General features: G+C 34.6%; 1 protein-coding gene across 1 annotated transcript in view; it reads right to left on the reverse strand.

Moving 5' to 3' along the window:
• Positions 1–13,364, reverse strand: part of LOC102802792 (E3 ubiquitin-protein ligase rnf213-alpha-like) — a 64,101-nt gene that overhangs the window by 31,328 nt on the left and 19,409 nt on the right. The window contains exons 7-12 of the mRNA XM_085502819.1: positions 9,983–10,278; positions 9,064–9,332; positions 7,645–7,857; positions 6,512–6,713; positions 1,998–2,083; positions 869–1,220 (exon numbers count right to left, since the gene is read on the reverse strand). Coding sequence (XP_085358945.1) covers positions 869–1,220; positions 1,998–2,083; positions 6,512–6,713; positions 7,645–7,857; positions 9,064–9,332; positions 9,983–10,278 — 1,418 coding nt within the window. The remainder of the gene's footprint in view (positions 1–868; positions 1,221–1,997; positions 2,084–6,511; positions 6,714–7,644; positions 7,858–9,063; positions 9,333–9,982; positions 10,279–13,364) is intronic.

The following is a 13,364-nucleotide window of genomic DNA, read 5'->3' on the forward strand; positions in this document are numbered from 1 at the left end:
CAACTTGTCAGTCAGTGGTGGAATGACAGCATCATGATGCTTAGGTCTAGGGTTAGAGAAAATTTCACATTCGCCTCAGTGGCCTTACATAATTTTTTTTTATTCCAAGACTGACTAATTTTTATTGCTTGACTTTCCTGCACAGCTGCTGCAATTATTGACTGCCCAATCTATTACTACCTCAGCGTCCAGCTGATACTGATGCAATAAAAAAATTCAGTCCCATTTGAGTTTTATTTTTGCTTTGGCCTGCAACAATTGCCAATGCCCACCTGATTCATCGTTGCATTGCAACAACCCATTATCTGTAACCTCCTTAACTGACAATGCCTGCGAAACTTGCTGGCAAATGTCATTAGTGAATTCACTCAGAGTGTCTCATGTATACTCATGCATTCTTCAAGACTCATCTGTTTGCAATTTTTATTCTTAGTTTTTATTTGTTCATTTTTGGGAGGGCATGTGTGACATTTGAAAAGACAGATATAGGAGGAGCATTCCTATATAGACACCCTATACAGACATTATCTCTCAAAAAACACTTAAAATAATAACAAGTCAAAATGGCATTCAAGGCCATGTGGAAATCCCTCCTCTCCAGAAAACTAAACAAACAAACAAACAAATCAAAAGAAAATACCTTTCCACTCAAAGCGGGTGCAAAGTGTTCTAGTCATCATCAGCTTTTGACATATTGACTTCAGAAGTAGAATTGTAAAAATTTGGCACTGGACACCCTAAGTCATCCATTTTATTTACAACTGGGGGTGCTAATTTTCCAAGACAGCGCTCAACTTGTCTACCAATGCTATACACTGGATTTTGGTAAGGTAATGAGGTAAAATTAAGCTCACAATTAAAAACTCACCTTTAGTTCATTGGTATAATCTGTTTTGCTTCCACATTCCCAGCTCGAGAACAATGAATATGGTAGCTTAGTGTGAATCCACTGGTGCATAGATGAAATAACACTGTCATACATTTCTTTCATTTTGTCAATTTCAGTATTTTTAGAAGTCTGTCGGGTCACACGTTTATTCTGTGGAATTTTAGTCATTGTGTAACTGTAACATGCTGCATATAAGTTACATATACAACATAGAATATCATACGAATCTATGTAAGATTTATTCATAACTGTCTTCAGTAGTGTCAATACTGAATTTGTATCCTCCAAGCATGAAGAGAGATTTTTTACATCATCTTCATTTATCTGTGAACTGAAATAGCCAAATAAATTAATTGGTAATTCAATATAAATAGCATATACAAAATTTGAGAAACCTTGCATAGATTAAATTCATTTTACTTTTGCTTGTTTTTAGAAATCAGGTGACAGAGCAGTGACTTTAATGGATTTTTATAAGATGAAAAGTATATAATTTACATTTTATCAAGCAACTTATACAGGTAAAGTGGATGAAACCAGCCTGAGGATAATTTTCCTAACACCGAACACATTGTGTATCATAATAACTGTTGAACAGATCAGTTTACAGAACATGGAAATTAAGAAAGTAAAACTGGTGTCCACATCAGAATCAAATAGAAACCTTTTTTTCTACAACTCAATGTATTTGCATATACTTGCATTTGAAGAAACAAAATGGATAAGGAATAATGTTGAGGAAATTTCATTGAAACAAAAACAATTTGACATGCATATCGTGGCTTTGTACCAAATTTTGGGTACCAATTAGTTGAATTTCACTGAAAAATACAAGCCATCATGTCTTACCTTTATGCCAAATTTAGACAAAACCAGAGAAATAGTGTCCACAAAATTGGAAAGGACATTTGAAAATAAAACTAACAGTTAGCTATTTTGTATCAAAACTTGAAACAAAATGAATGCATCAGTAAAACCATCATGTGTAATGTTCATGCCTGAAAAATGGCTGATGTTGAAATGTTGTCGACCAACGGTCAAGAAAATGGAAAATAAATCATCTGATGACGGACTAGTAAAAGTATATGTATTCATACTGTACATGTACCTGGTTTCTTCTTCAGACATTTCCAAATGGCGTATACGACCAGTTAAAGATTCAATGATCTCCCAACAAGTATCCTGAAAGATTTGCTGGAGCAAATAAATAGTAGGTGAATTTTGTTACACTGTACTATGTTGGTGTTTAGCATGAGAAGTTATTACCAGCAGTGGCATTTCTTACATTACAATACCTCAGACAATTGAAAATGTTAAAATACATCAAGCAACTGAAAATATCAATGCAACCACTTTCTTCTTGTACGACAAATGAATAGTCAGCACTTACTATGCTACTCTTTGTACATGTTCTACGGTAGTTCTACTTAGAATGTAAGCTAAATGTCTTGGACTGCAAGACAGCTAGCATGTGTTCATCTATAATGTCAATGTTAAAATGCCAGAAATACAAGATGGTGACCAAACTGATGGTGACGACTGATCAAAATTACATTATTTATCTTGTAAGAAGCTTTGACCATACATGTTTATAAGCAGAATATAAAGTTGATTACTTGAAGCATTTATGAAGACAAATGCCCCAAACTTTTGATAATTTTTATCAAAATTCAGATGGCAGCTAAACTATGTGACTGATCAAAATTATTTTATTTTTCTCTAGGGTTATTGGCCATGCTTCAAACCAAATATCAAGTTGATCGGTTAAAGCACTCATGAGTACAAATGCACAACATTTTTGCTGAAAATTCATGATGGTGGCCAAACCAAGTTACCAGCCATAACAAGATTTTAAAACTTCAATGTGCTTCACACATAGATGCTAAAAATCTGCAAATTTCTAATCAAAGTGTTAATCACTGACGTAAATACTCGACCCCAGCACCTGGCAGCGTATACGCATATTACTTTGTTTAGTCAATTCAAAAACACAACCATTGTGCTAGGGATTTTTTTAGTTTAAATAATATTTATTATAAGTATACAGTATGGTTATAAACTATGTTTGGTTTAAAAACAATACTACCCTTCAACAATACTATCCTAGCAAAACAACTATTCAACAATTTGGAAAAAAAAAGAACAGCATACATAGCCTAAGCAACAAGAGAAAGAAAGGTGATAAAATAAAGTCAATAACATGGCTGACTACCTGCAGAAAACAGGTGGGAATGATGACAGGATAAAAACCACTAAAAAGTCAACAGACAATTATATTGAACGGAACACAGAACAAGGCATGAAACACAGCAAAACAAAGCAGAACACAGGAAATATCTAGTCAATCAGGTGGCCATTTGAGGGACATTGAATACTAATGAAACCTCAAGGAACTCAAGTGGCTTTACGGTGAACGCAAGATTGAAAAACAGCCATTTGACACAATCAATACATATAGCAGGTATATAAGATTAGTTTTCTAAAAGAAACAAGACTAATTGGACAGTGTAAAATTGAGATACAAGCAGAATTGTGCAAAAAAAGATGAAAAGTGATGATTTTCTCAAACAAAATGGTTGCCAGCCAACCATTTGGATAACATCATTGCACAAATCAACAATACATTACCAATGTACCAAGTTTAAATAAATAAGTCATTGACATGGCATTTGAACTGGTCTCAAAATGGTGGAAATGCTTGCTTTTGATGTTTTTTAGCTTTAAAATAGAATAAATTCTTGAAACAAATGCATGTGCATGCATGCAAAATGATCAGATCTGAAAAAACAAAATGACGTCCATGTTGGTCCCATTATGTCCAGTATATGCACCAAGTTTGAAAACTCTGCTGATACATGTTGGAGATCCAGGTCTAGAATGGCAGAAATGCTTAAATTTGATAATTAAAACTAAAACAGCTGGCATACCACCATACATGAATACAGTACTCATTTCGCCCAACCTCCCGCCCGCTTCCGGATTTTGATCGCTTTTTTTTCGCTCGCTTTGTTCAATTCGACCGGACAATTTCCGCTTTTTTTTGGGCCGCGCAAATCCGGAAGTATCCACTTGCGTGCTCGCTCGCTCGCCTGACAGCGTGTTTACACATTAGCATAATTTCCTCGAGTTCACTCATCGCTTTCCCACATGCATTTCTCGTTCTTTGCTGCTAACTTTTTTTTGCACTCTTGTTTGTAATATGTTGTTGTTTTTGTCTTTCTAAACATCGAGTTTATTTTTGATTGACATTCAACAAGATCGTTTGAATTTTGAATTTGATGGTGGTTCGAATTTATCCACTTTTACAGTAATCAATATTGTGTTCGAGTTGAGTTACTAGTAATTACAAGCCTGATTTACATTTTTCTTGCGGTGTTTTTCGTCAATGTATTAAATATAATTGCTTTGGGAAATAGAATAATTATATTGCGTGAGTGATAGAGTCTGGTGAGACTGTGTCACAACACGTTCTATTTATTTCCAACGCGCGTGGTCGGCGCCTCTGATTGTGTTTATTTTGTATTTGTATTTTCGAAATGTATCACTGGCTGCGTTTGTTTTGTTTTAAGTTTTCCTCAACAATTAACTGTTCCGAGATCTCTTTCATTTTTCGTCCGGCTACTGAAAATCCAATAATTCATCGCCGCATGTACTCAGACAAGCGAGTATTCGTCACAGTCATTATGCTAGTAGTTAGAGTCCAATTAATTTGTAGAAATTCAGCTATGCAATGATTATATGTGCACTTTTGTTTTGCGCACCCAGACACGAGCAAAAGTTGACCCGATAGATTTTCTGAACTACTGCATTCTTATTACTTATGCAAATTGAGTAAGGGTCATAGTGTGAGTTGTGTTCGCAAATAACAGTGTAAAATTATTCTGAGCATCGTTTGGAATAAATTTAGTCAAAATCACACACAGAAACACACACACAAATACTAGTACTCAATACATATCACGATTGATTGACCAGTTATATAGCTGCTTGAACTACGCACACAAGGACGTAAATATGTAAATACAGGTCACAGTTTGACTTGCGTAGCAAACGTTACAATGTGTCAAGTGATTTGAAGGCGTCTTTGACTCCCCTTCCCAATACAGAAAAGCAATACGCGTTGTATTTTGAATCGTTGAACCTAAATTTATTACGAATAAAAACATAAGTTTATACATACAATGTACGATCATCGCTTCTGAAGCCAGCCATAGCAGGATCGAGCGAGCGGAAAAAAAGTGGTCATTTTCTGGTCGGAAAGCAGCGAGTGGTCGGAAATTAAGCGATAAGTGGTCGAAAAAAAAGTGATAAAAGCAAGAGGTTGGGCGGAATGAGTACTGTAACTATAATAAACAAGCCACGCATGGCACAGTCCCTGTTAGTTATCGACTTTAGGATATATGGTTTTGTTTATAGTAATATAGCTGGAATATAAACATGTCAGGAATATGATTATGATGATTGTTTAACATTCAAATGATTGACATTTGTATCTGATCGTCAAACGAGTAATGAGAGATATTGCTCTGGAACAGCATTAATTAAAACAAAATCCACCATTTTGAATACATGTATAATGAATATATAAAATTTGAACATAGTCAGTCAAATCATGTCAGAGATATGACTCTAGAAGCCCATTCATTGAAACAAAATGGCCACTAATCAGCCATTCTGAATCCGATCTAAAAAATAAAATAACATGCATCAGGAACCCGTAATGTCTAATGTATGTACCAGGTTTGAACAAAATCCATCCATAAATGCCAGAAATGCTTGATATTTGATGATTTTTAGCACAGAAATGGCCACCATTAGGCCATTTTTAATAGGATCATCAAACCAATATATTGGTATATCTATGACATGATTTATAATGAATATTTAAAATTTGAACATAATCAGTCACAGCAAGTCAGAAATATGGCACTAGAACCACATTTATTAAAACAAAATGGCAACCAGTCAGCCATTTTGAATCTTATCTGAAAACAAAATGATGTGCATCATAGTCCTATAATGTCCAACGTACATACCAAGTTTGAACAAAATCCATCTGTAAACAGCCGAGAAATGCTTAATTTTGATGATTTTTAGAACAAAAATGTCCATCTTGAATCAGATAGTGAAACAAATTGTTGTGCATATGTATAATATCATGTATGATGTATGTGTGAAGTTTGATTGTGATTGGTCCCGGCATTTCTAACATACAGGAGGTCAAAACATAAGTCCCCGAAAAGGCAGACTGTGCAGGCAGAGCCGCTAAACTTCATCCCCGTCGATGCGGAGAAAAAGAAGAGTGATTATCCGGCCGTAATGGGCCGCCATATGACCTCGGTCACGTGGTTCGTGACGTAAGGGAAAAGAATTTTGGGGTCATGGGACTTCCCCTGACCTATTTCTATCTCCGTCATTGGCAGAATCTCTGATTAATGCTTACAGTTCAAAATACAGGTAGTCATTTTGACTGACCAGAGTCTATGGTGGGTAATTGAACATAGTGAATTTGTTCAGTTCACAGTGCTGTTCGGTGATTTTACCAAGTATGTCTGTAGGTGGACTGGAAATGATATTTCATCTACCGGTAGATAGTTTGAGGACAATATAAAATTTACTAACCTTAAAATAAAAGGGGCGATTTTTGAATGTGAAGTGCAAGCTGTAGCATACTTCAGGAACTAATACTGACATCGAAAGTGACTTCACCAAGGTAGCTAACTGATTGAATGGTACAACCCTCACACATGCCCTGCACAAAAGTGTGTCAACTGGAAACAACGGTTCTAGGCGTTTTACAATTTCAACCACATTCATATGGTTCCTGCAAATATACATCATAAAGAATTATTTAAACCTTGTACATGTTGTCATGCAACAGAAGGAGTGAATTTGTAATGTATTCTAGACATTTAACTATTAATGTGAATTCTGCACGATGAAATTCCTCATAATGTCGTTTCTACTAGTGAATATATGTCATTTTTCATCCTACTATATTTTAATGTCTTAGGTAGACAAGTCTCATTTCTTTTGTGAAACTATTATAGGCCTCACGCAACCAGATGTCTTTCCTTCAACCTCAAATTTGCTCCCTATTTCTGCCCAATGCTATTGACTGTAGTGCTAGGGTTGATCATCTGCAACACAAATCTGTATCAACAGCAGGTTCATCCTCACAGCATCAGCACATACCAGACAGTTACAATCAACAACATCCAAGTGTACCTATTTTGAGTGGCAGAGTCCCAAGACATAACTTAGCAATAACTGAACAGAATTTTAATGGAATATATAACAGCACATACTGCTCAAGTTTTTCATCATATTTGTACAATATGTTTAAAGTTAGGCTTGTGCAGATAATGTCATCTTAAGTCAGTAGAAGCAGACAACTGCAAGTTTTTTCTTGCTGTGTTCAGGATACTTTTAAGTCCAGCTTCCTGGGCATTTTGAGAGTTGGATACATCTAGTTTGATAAGACCAGCTTCATTAACAATAGATTTAGCTATTTTGGTCCACACCTCATCATGTGCATAGATCCATTTGATTAACCGGGTACTAGGACATTTTTGTAGTCTTACCCGAAAGCAAATTACTTCGATCTTACACCAGAAGTTACTAAGCAACCACCCCACCCCTACAGAGATACAGTAGGACGAACAACCCTGTTCCAGAATATGAACACATAATAATAACAGGTGTTAGGTAATTCAGTAATATTATAACTTTCATAAAGAGTAGTCAGTACTTACTCAATGAAGTTTACAAAACTTTGTGTGTTAAGTGATTTCACTCCCCACCAAGCAATATCTTCATAATTATCTACAACAGATGGTGGTTTAAAAGGGGCACTTTCCAGTCTTAGGAAGTGAAGAACAGGTACACACAGCAAGAATCTTGGATCAACATGTTTCTTTGCTGTAAATGTTTTATTACAAAAACTACACAGCAATTCAGCTAGCTTCCTACAGGGAACACAATGAGCAAGCATTATAAAACTGAGTATGCACATAACAGAAAGAGTGCTTGATCTTGTAACCAATCATTTGTGAGCCAGTTTGTATTAGTTTTTCACATGTTGTTTTGGATACCAAGATGTTAGAAATTATATTTTATACAACTTCATTGAGTGTATATGAACGAAAAAACACATGTTTCCATATTCCTAATGTAACATAGATGCCTACAATATGAAACATTCTAGGTACAAAACTGAACCTGGTACCATATGCTTTATTAGAAGCTCATGCACTTATAACATGTCACATTTTAATGATTGGTTTATGTGAGCTTCTCTTGAACATTCACTTCTAATAATAATAATACATATTATCATTGGTAAATATATCTGCCTAAAACAGCATACATGTATTCCTACTGACGGGAAGTGATCATTCAACCCAATTTGGTCGCATGTTAGCTAAACAACAGAACCAGGAATTCATTTATTTTTATATTTATATTTATTATGAGCAGATGAATCTGTACCATAATTTGATGCTATTCGCATTTTGATGTTCACAATTGAAGACCCCAACACATGCACAAACTTTACTCAACACATTCATATGTGGTATATAGCACACAGTACAGCACTTGGACTTTTTAGCATTTAAACAATAATGAAACCCCCACCAACCCATGATGGAAAGCTCACTTTGCGTGAGTGACACATATGTGTAAGGTGTTAACTGTGCACATAGATGGAGCACAAAGAGTGCTCAAGTCCATTATGGGTTGGAGCGGAGTTCATTATTGTCATTATTTTAATAGTAGCGTTGTCAAAACCAGTGGATTTGCTGCCACTAAGAAGTAAAAAATCCACAGTGAAAGGAATCTGAATCTCCATAATTTAAAAAGTCATTCTTGAAATTTGTTTTCTCAATTCCACATGGCAAAACAAAATGAGAAAAAACTAGTTTTAATCTATCACATATTAAATGCGTTTTGAATTATTTACATTGTGAGTAAAAAAAAAAATGATGTGTGATGTGGAGTAGTATTGTTGTAACTGTCATATCCATATCCATGGTACGAGAACTTGATGTTCAGTAATGAAAAATATTATAATTGCAAATTATCTGCAGCAATAAATATTACTGGTATTTATAATGCAATAATATAATCTGGTATTATTGACAATACCACTGCTTTGTCTTTTTAATACATACTTTTTTTGTTCCTTTCCTGGAAAATGATGTTCAAGTCCTTCAAAGTCATGACAAATGCTTTTCTCAAAATTAGGACGAATCAGGAGTGCTTCAAAAAGGTCACCAACTATGCAATAGTCCAATTTATCAAACAAAGAATTTTCCTCAATCAGTGTGATAATTGCTAAGGCTGATGCTAGTCGCTGAACTCCTTGCTCAGCAGTTTCTTCATCCATAGACTTGAATTTCTTGAATGTTTCCAGCTTAGGTGTTAAGTATTCAACCAGCATCTGAAAAAATAGCAAATTTCAGATTACAGACTTGTCTGTTATGTTATTTGGCTTTGCAGTTGCCTGTACAATTTAGTGTCTCTGATATTTGAAATTGTATACTATCACTCAGATGAAGCTATTAGTAAAGACTACCCTCGACAACACTAACAGTTCTGAGTATTATAAACAGATTTGAACATAATTGGTCAGAGAGTGAACATAAAATACATAGTGAAAAAAGGAAATGGTCACCAATCAGCCATATGAAATCATATCACAACAAAATAGTGTTCATCTACAAACTAATAAATACTATTATTTATTAGAGAAACAGTTATAAATTAAGTATTAGGATTTAATGTTTTTGTGACACCCAATTAGCCAGACTAAATTAATGTGCATCAGTAACCCAACATGTGTGATGTGTTAATACAAAGTTTGAATGTAAATGACATATTGTATTTTTGTTTTTAGAATGAAACACAATGATCATCAAGGTATCAGACATTTTAATAACATCAAACACATTCATGAAAGTACCTTGCTGTCACACAATGCCACATTGGCAGTGAGCATACAATAATCTTTTCTACTAAGAAAACTAGAATTTTTCAAAGAAGATCAATTACGTGCTGGTAATTTCCAAATTGAATTCATATTTGTTATACCTTTTTAAAATCAAATCCATAAGGCTTATAGTTTTGATTTATGCCATGTAATATCTGCTGTACTTTTGATATTGCATCAAATGCCAATCCTGGAGTCACAGTTTTCTTATCTTCAGGAACACAGAATCCATTCCAGGATGGTAGCATAAACTTTGTCACAAAGGTCTTGTTTTCAAGAGCAAGTTTACCACTTCCAAATACTTTTTCATAGTATGATGAAAAAGTTTTTTTAATTTTCCCCCACCAGTTAGAGCCATGTTCTGGGTACATTACATCATCATATCGATTCCAGTCACCTGCAGATATTATAAACTTCATTTAAAACTACAATGTAATTTACATCAAACAGAAATAAACTTTAAAAGGCGTTGGTCGTCGCGCAGCACAGGTTCAATTTTCAAGTAAACAAACAATTTATTTTACATGCATTGTATCGAACAGGACATGGACCATTGGGTAACAAAGAAGTGGTATATATTTAAGCAATAATATATGGAATGAATTGTGCAATATCGAGTGGTATACCCGCCTTCGGCAGTGGGTTATTGCTATTATATTATACCAGTATATTGACAATTTGATAAAACTTTAAAAACCAAGTCCCTGTTAGTTATCAAATTTAAGATATATAGTTTTGTTTATAGTAATATAGCTGGAATATAAACATGTCAGGAATATGATTATGATGATTGTTTAACATTTAAATGATTGACATTTGTATCTGATTGTCAAACGAGTATTGAGAGATATTGCTCTGGAACAGCATTGATTAAAACAAAATCAGCCATTTTGAATACTGTACATGTATAATGAATATATAAAATTTGAACATAGTCAGTCAAAGCATGTCAGAGATATGGCTCTAGAAGCCCATTCATTAAAACAAAATGGCCATGAGTCAGTCATTCTGAATCTGATCTAAAAAATAAAATAACGTGCATCAGGAACCCGTAATGTCTAATGTATGTACCAAGTTTGAACTAAATCCATCCATAAATGCCAGAAATGCTTGATATTTGATGATTTTTTAACACAAAAATGGCCACCATTCGGCCATTTTTAATAGGATCTTCGAACCAATATACATGTATCTGTATATCTATGACATGATGTATAATAAATATTTCAAATTTTAACATAATCAGTCACAGCAAGTCAGAGATATGCCACTAGAACCACATTTATTAAAACAAAATGGCCGCCAGTTGGCCATTTTGAATCTTATCTGAAAACAAAATGATGTGCATCAAGGTCCTATAATGTCTAACGTATATACCAAGTTTGAACAAAATCCATTTGCAAGCAGCCGAGAAATACTTGATTTTGATGATTTTGAGAACAAAAATGGCCGTCATTCGGCCATCTTGAATCCGATTGTGAACTAAATTGATGTACATATGTATAATATCATGTGCATGTATGATGTATGTATAAAGTTTGATTGTGATTGGTCCTGGCATTTCTAAGATACAGGTCCAGACGCACGGACTGAAGCACGGACGCACGGAGGTCAAAAACATAAGTCCCCATTTTCGGACTGCGTCCAAGCGGGGATTAAAAAGAGTTTTCATACGCAACACAGTTCAAATTGACTACAAAATAATTGTTATTCCGCATGAAAACGAAATGTATATCCAGTGAATAGAGCAGTGTAAACACAACAAGCAGCCTATCGGCTGAGATAGCTCCGCTGTTAGCAATGCACATTTCAATTAAAGAACTGAAGACATCATTAGAAAATGAACAATATGTATAGTATCAAAGCAATCGGACTTACAGTTTTTAACAAGAAGTCGAAAATATAACTTTCTACCAAAAATGACCAAAATATTCACCAAAATTAGAGAATTAAAGATATCATTACAAAATGAACAAATCTGAGAGGTCCACATGTAGTACCTATATATGTAATATCAAAGCAATTGCACTTGCGGTTTTTAACAAGAAGTCGAAAATATCACTTTTTACCAAAAATGACAAAAATATTCACCCAAATTAGAGAATTGAAGATATCATCACAAAATGAACAAATCTGAGAGAGAGGTCCACATGTAGTACCTATATATGTAATATCTAAGCAATCGGACTATTGGTTTTTTACAAGAAGTCGAAAATATCACTTTTTACCAAAAATGACAAAAATATTCACCAAAATTAAAGAATCAAAGATATCATCACGAAATGAACAAATCTGAGAAAGGTCTACATGTAGTACCTATATATGTAATATCAAAGCAATCGGACTTGCGGTTTTTAACAAGAAGTCGAAAATATCACTTTTTACCAAAAATGACAAAAATATTCACCAAAATTAGAGAATTAAAGATATCATTATGAAATGAACAAATCTGAGAGAGGTCCACATGTAGTACCTATATATGTAATATCAAAGCAATTGGACTTGCGGTTTTCAACAAGAAGTCGAAAATATCACTTTTTACCAAAAATGACAAAAATATTCATCAAAATTAGAGAATTGAAGATACTGTAAAGGGGTTAATTATTCACTGGGTTTTAATTTAGCTTATTTCGCTGACTGGAAAATGCGCTAAATTAAGACCCAGTGAATATGTAGAATTGAGCATAGAACACATTATCTAAATGACAAAACCGTGAATTTAAAACCCACTGAATATGCCTGAAATGGTAAATCAGTGAAATTTAAACCCAGTGAAAATTAGTCATTTTACAGTATTATCATGAAATGAACAAATCTGAGAGAGGTCTACCCAAGGCACATATACACCAAGTATCAAAGCATTCAGGCTTGTAGTTTTCAAGAAGAAGTCGAAAAAGTAAAACATTGACACGGACGACGACGGACAATCATTCATACGATAAGCTCCGCTCGACAAAGTCGACAGCGAAGCTAAAAATTAGCATAACAAAAGATGACCTTTCTGACCTTTTACTGACTGCGTCAACAGGATTTGAAATACAGGGTTGTGTACAGTTTGGATCATTAAAACGACGGATTTTCCACATTTTCATTCCGGTTTTTGTACAATTTGGACGACAATTTGCCCATTGAAAGTACAGTGGTGAAATAAACCAGTTTTGTGACTCATCATACTACTTGTAACTGTGGATATATATTTGACGTTCAGCGCTACTTGGATCGGTACGGTGACCGGCACAGCGACCTCAGTCCCAACATCTGACCTGGATAGATCTTTGGTATAATAACCAAAGTTTTGTGACAGTGTGTCTTACAGGTTCTGTCGTTGTTCTGATGTAAGTTTGTTGGTGTAAAATTGGATTTTTGCATTGTTTTTGTGACACATGATATGCCTTGCCTCAACTACCGTCGAATGAAGGACTTTGCCGGGGCTCTGTACTTGGTTAGTGTACACTCGGCACAAATCTGCAGATTTTGAAATTA

This window comes from Saccoglossus kowalevskii, chromosome 8, assembly GCF_978046115.1.
Source record: "Saccoglossus kowalevskii chromosome 8, keSacKowa6.1, whole genome shotgun sequence".
Taxonomy (NCBI): domain Eukaryota; kingdom Metazoa; phylum Hemichordata; class Enteropneusta; family Harrimaniidae; genus Saccoglossus; species Saccoglossus kowalevskii.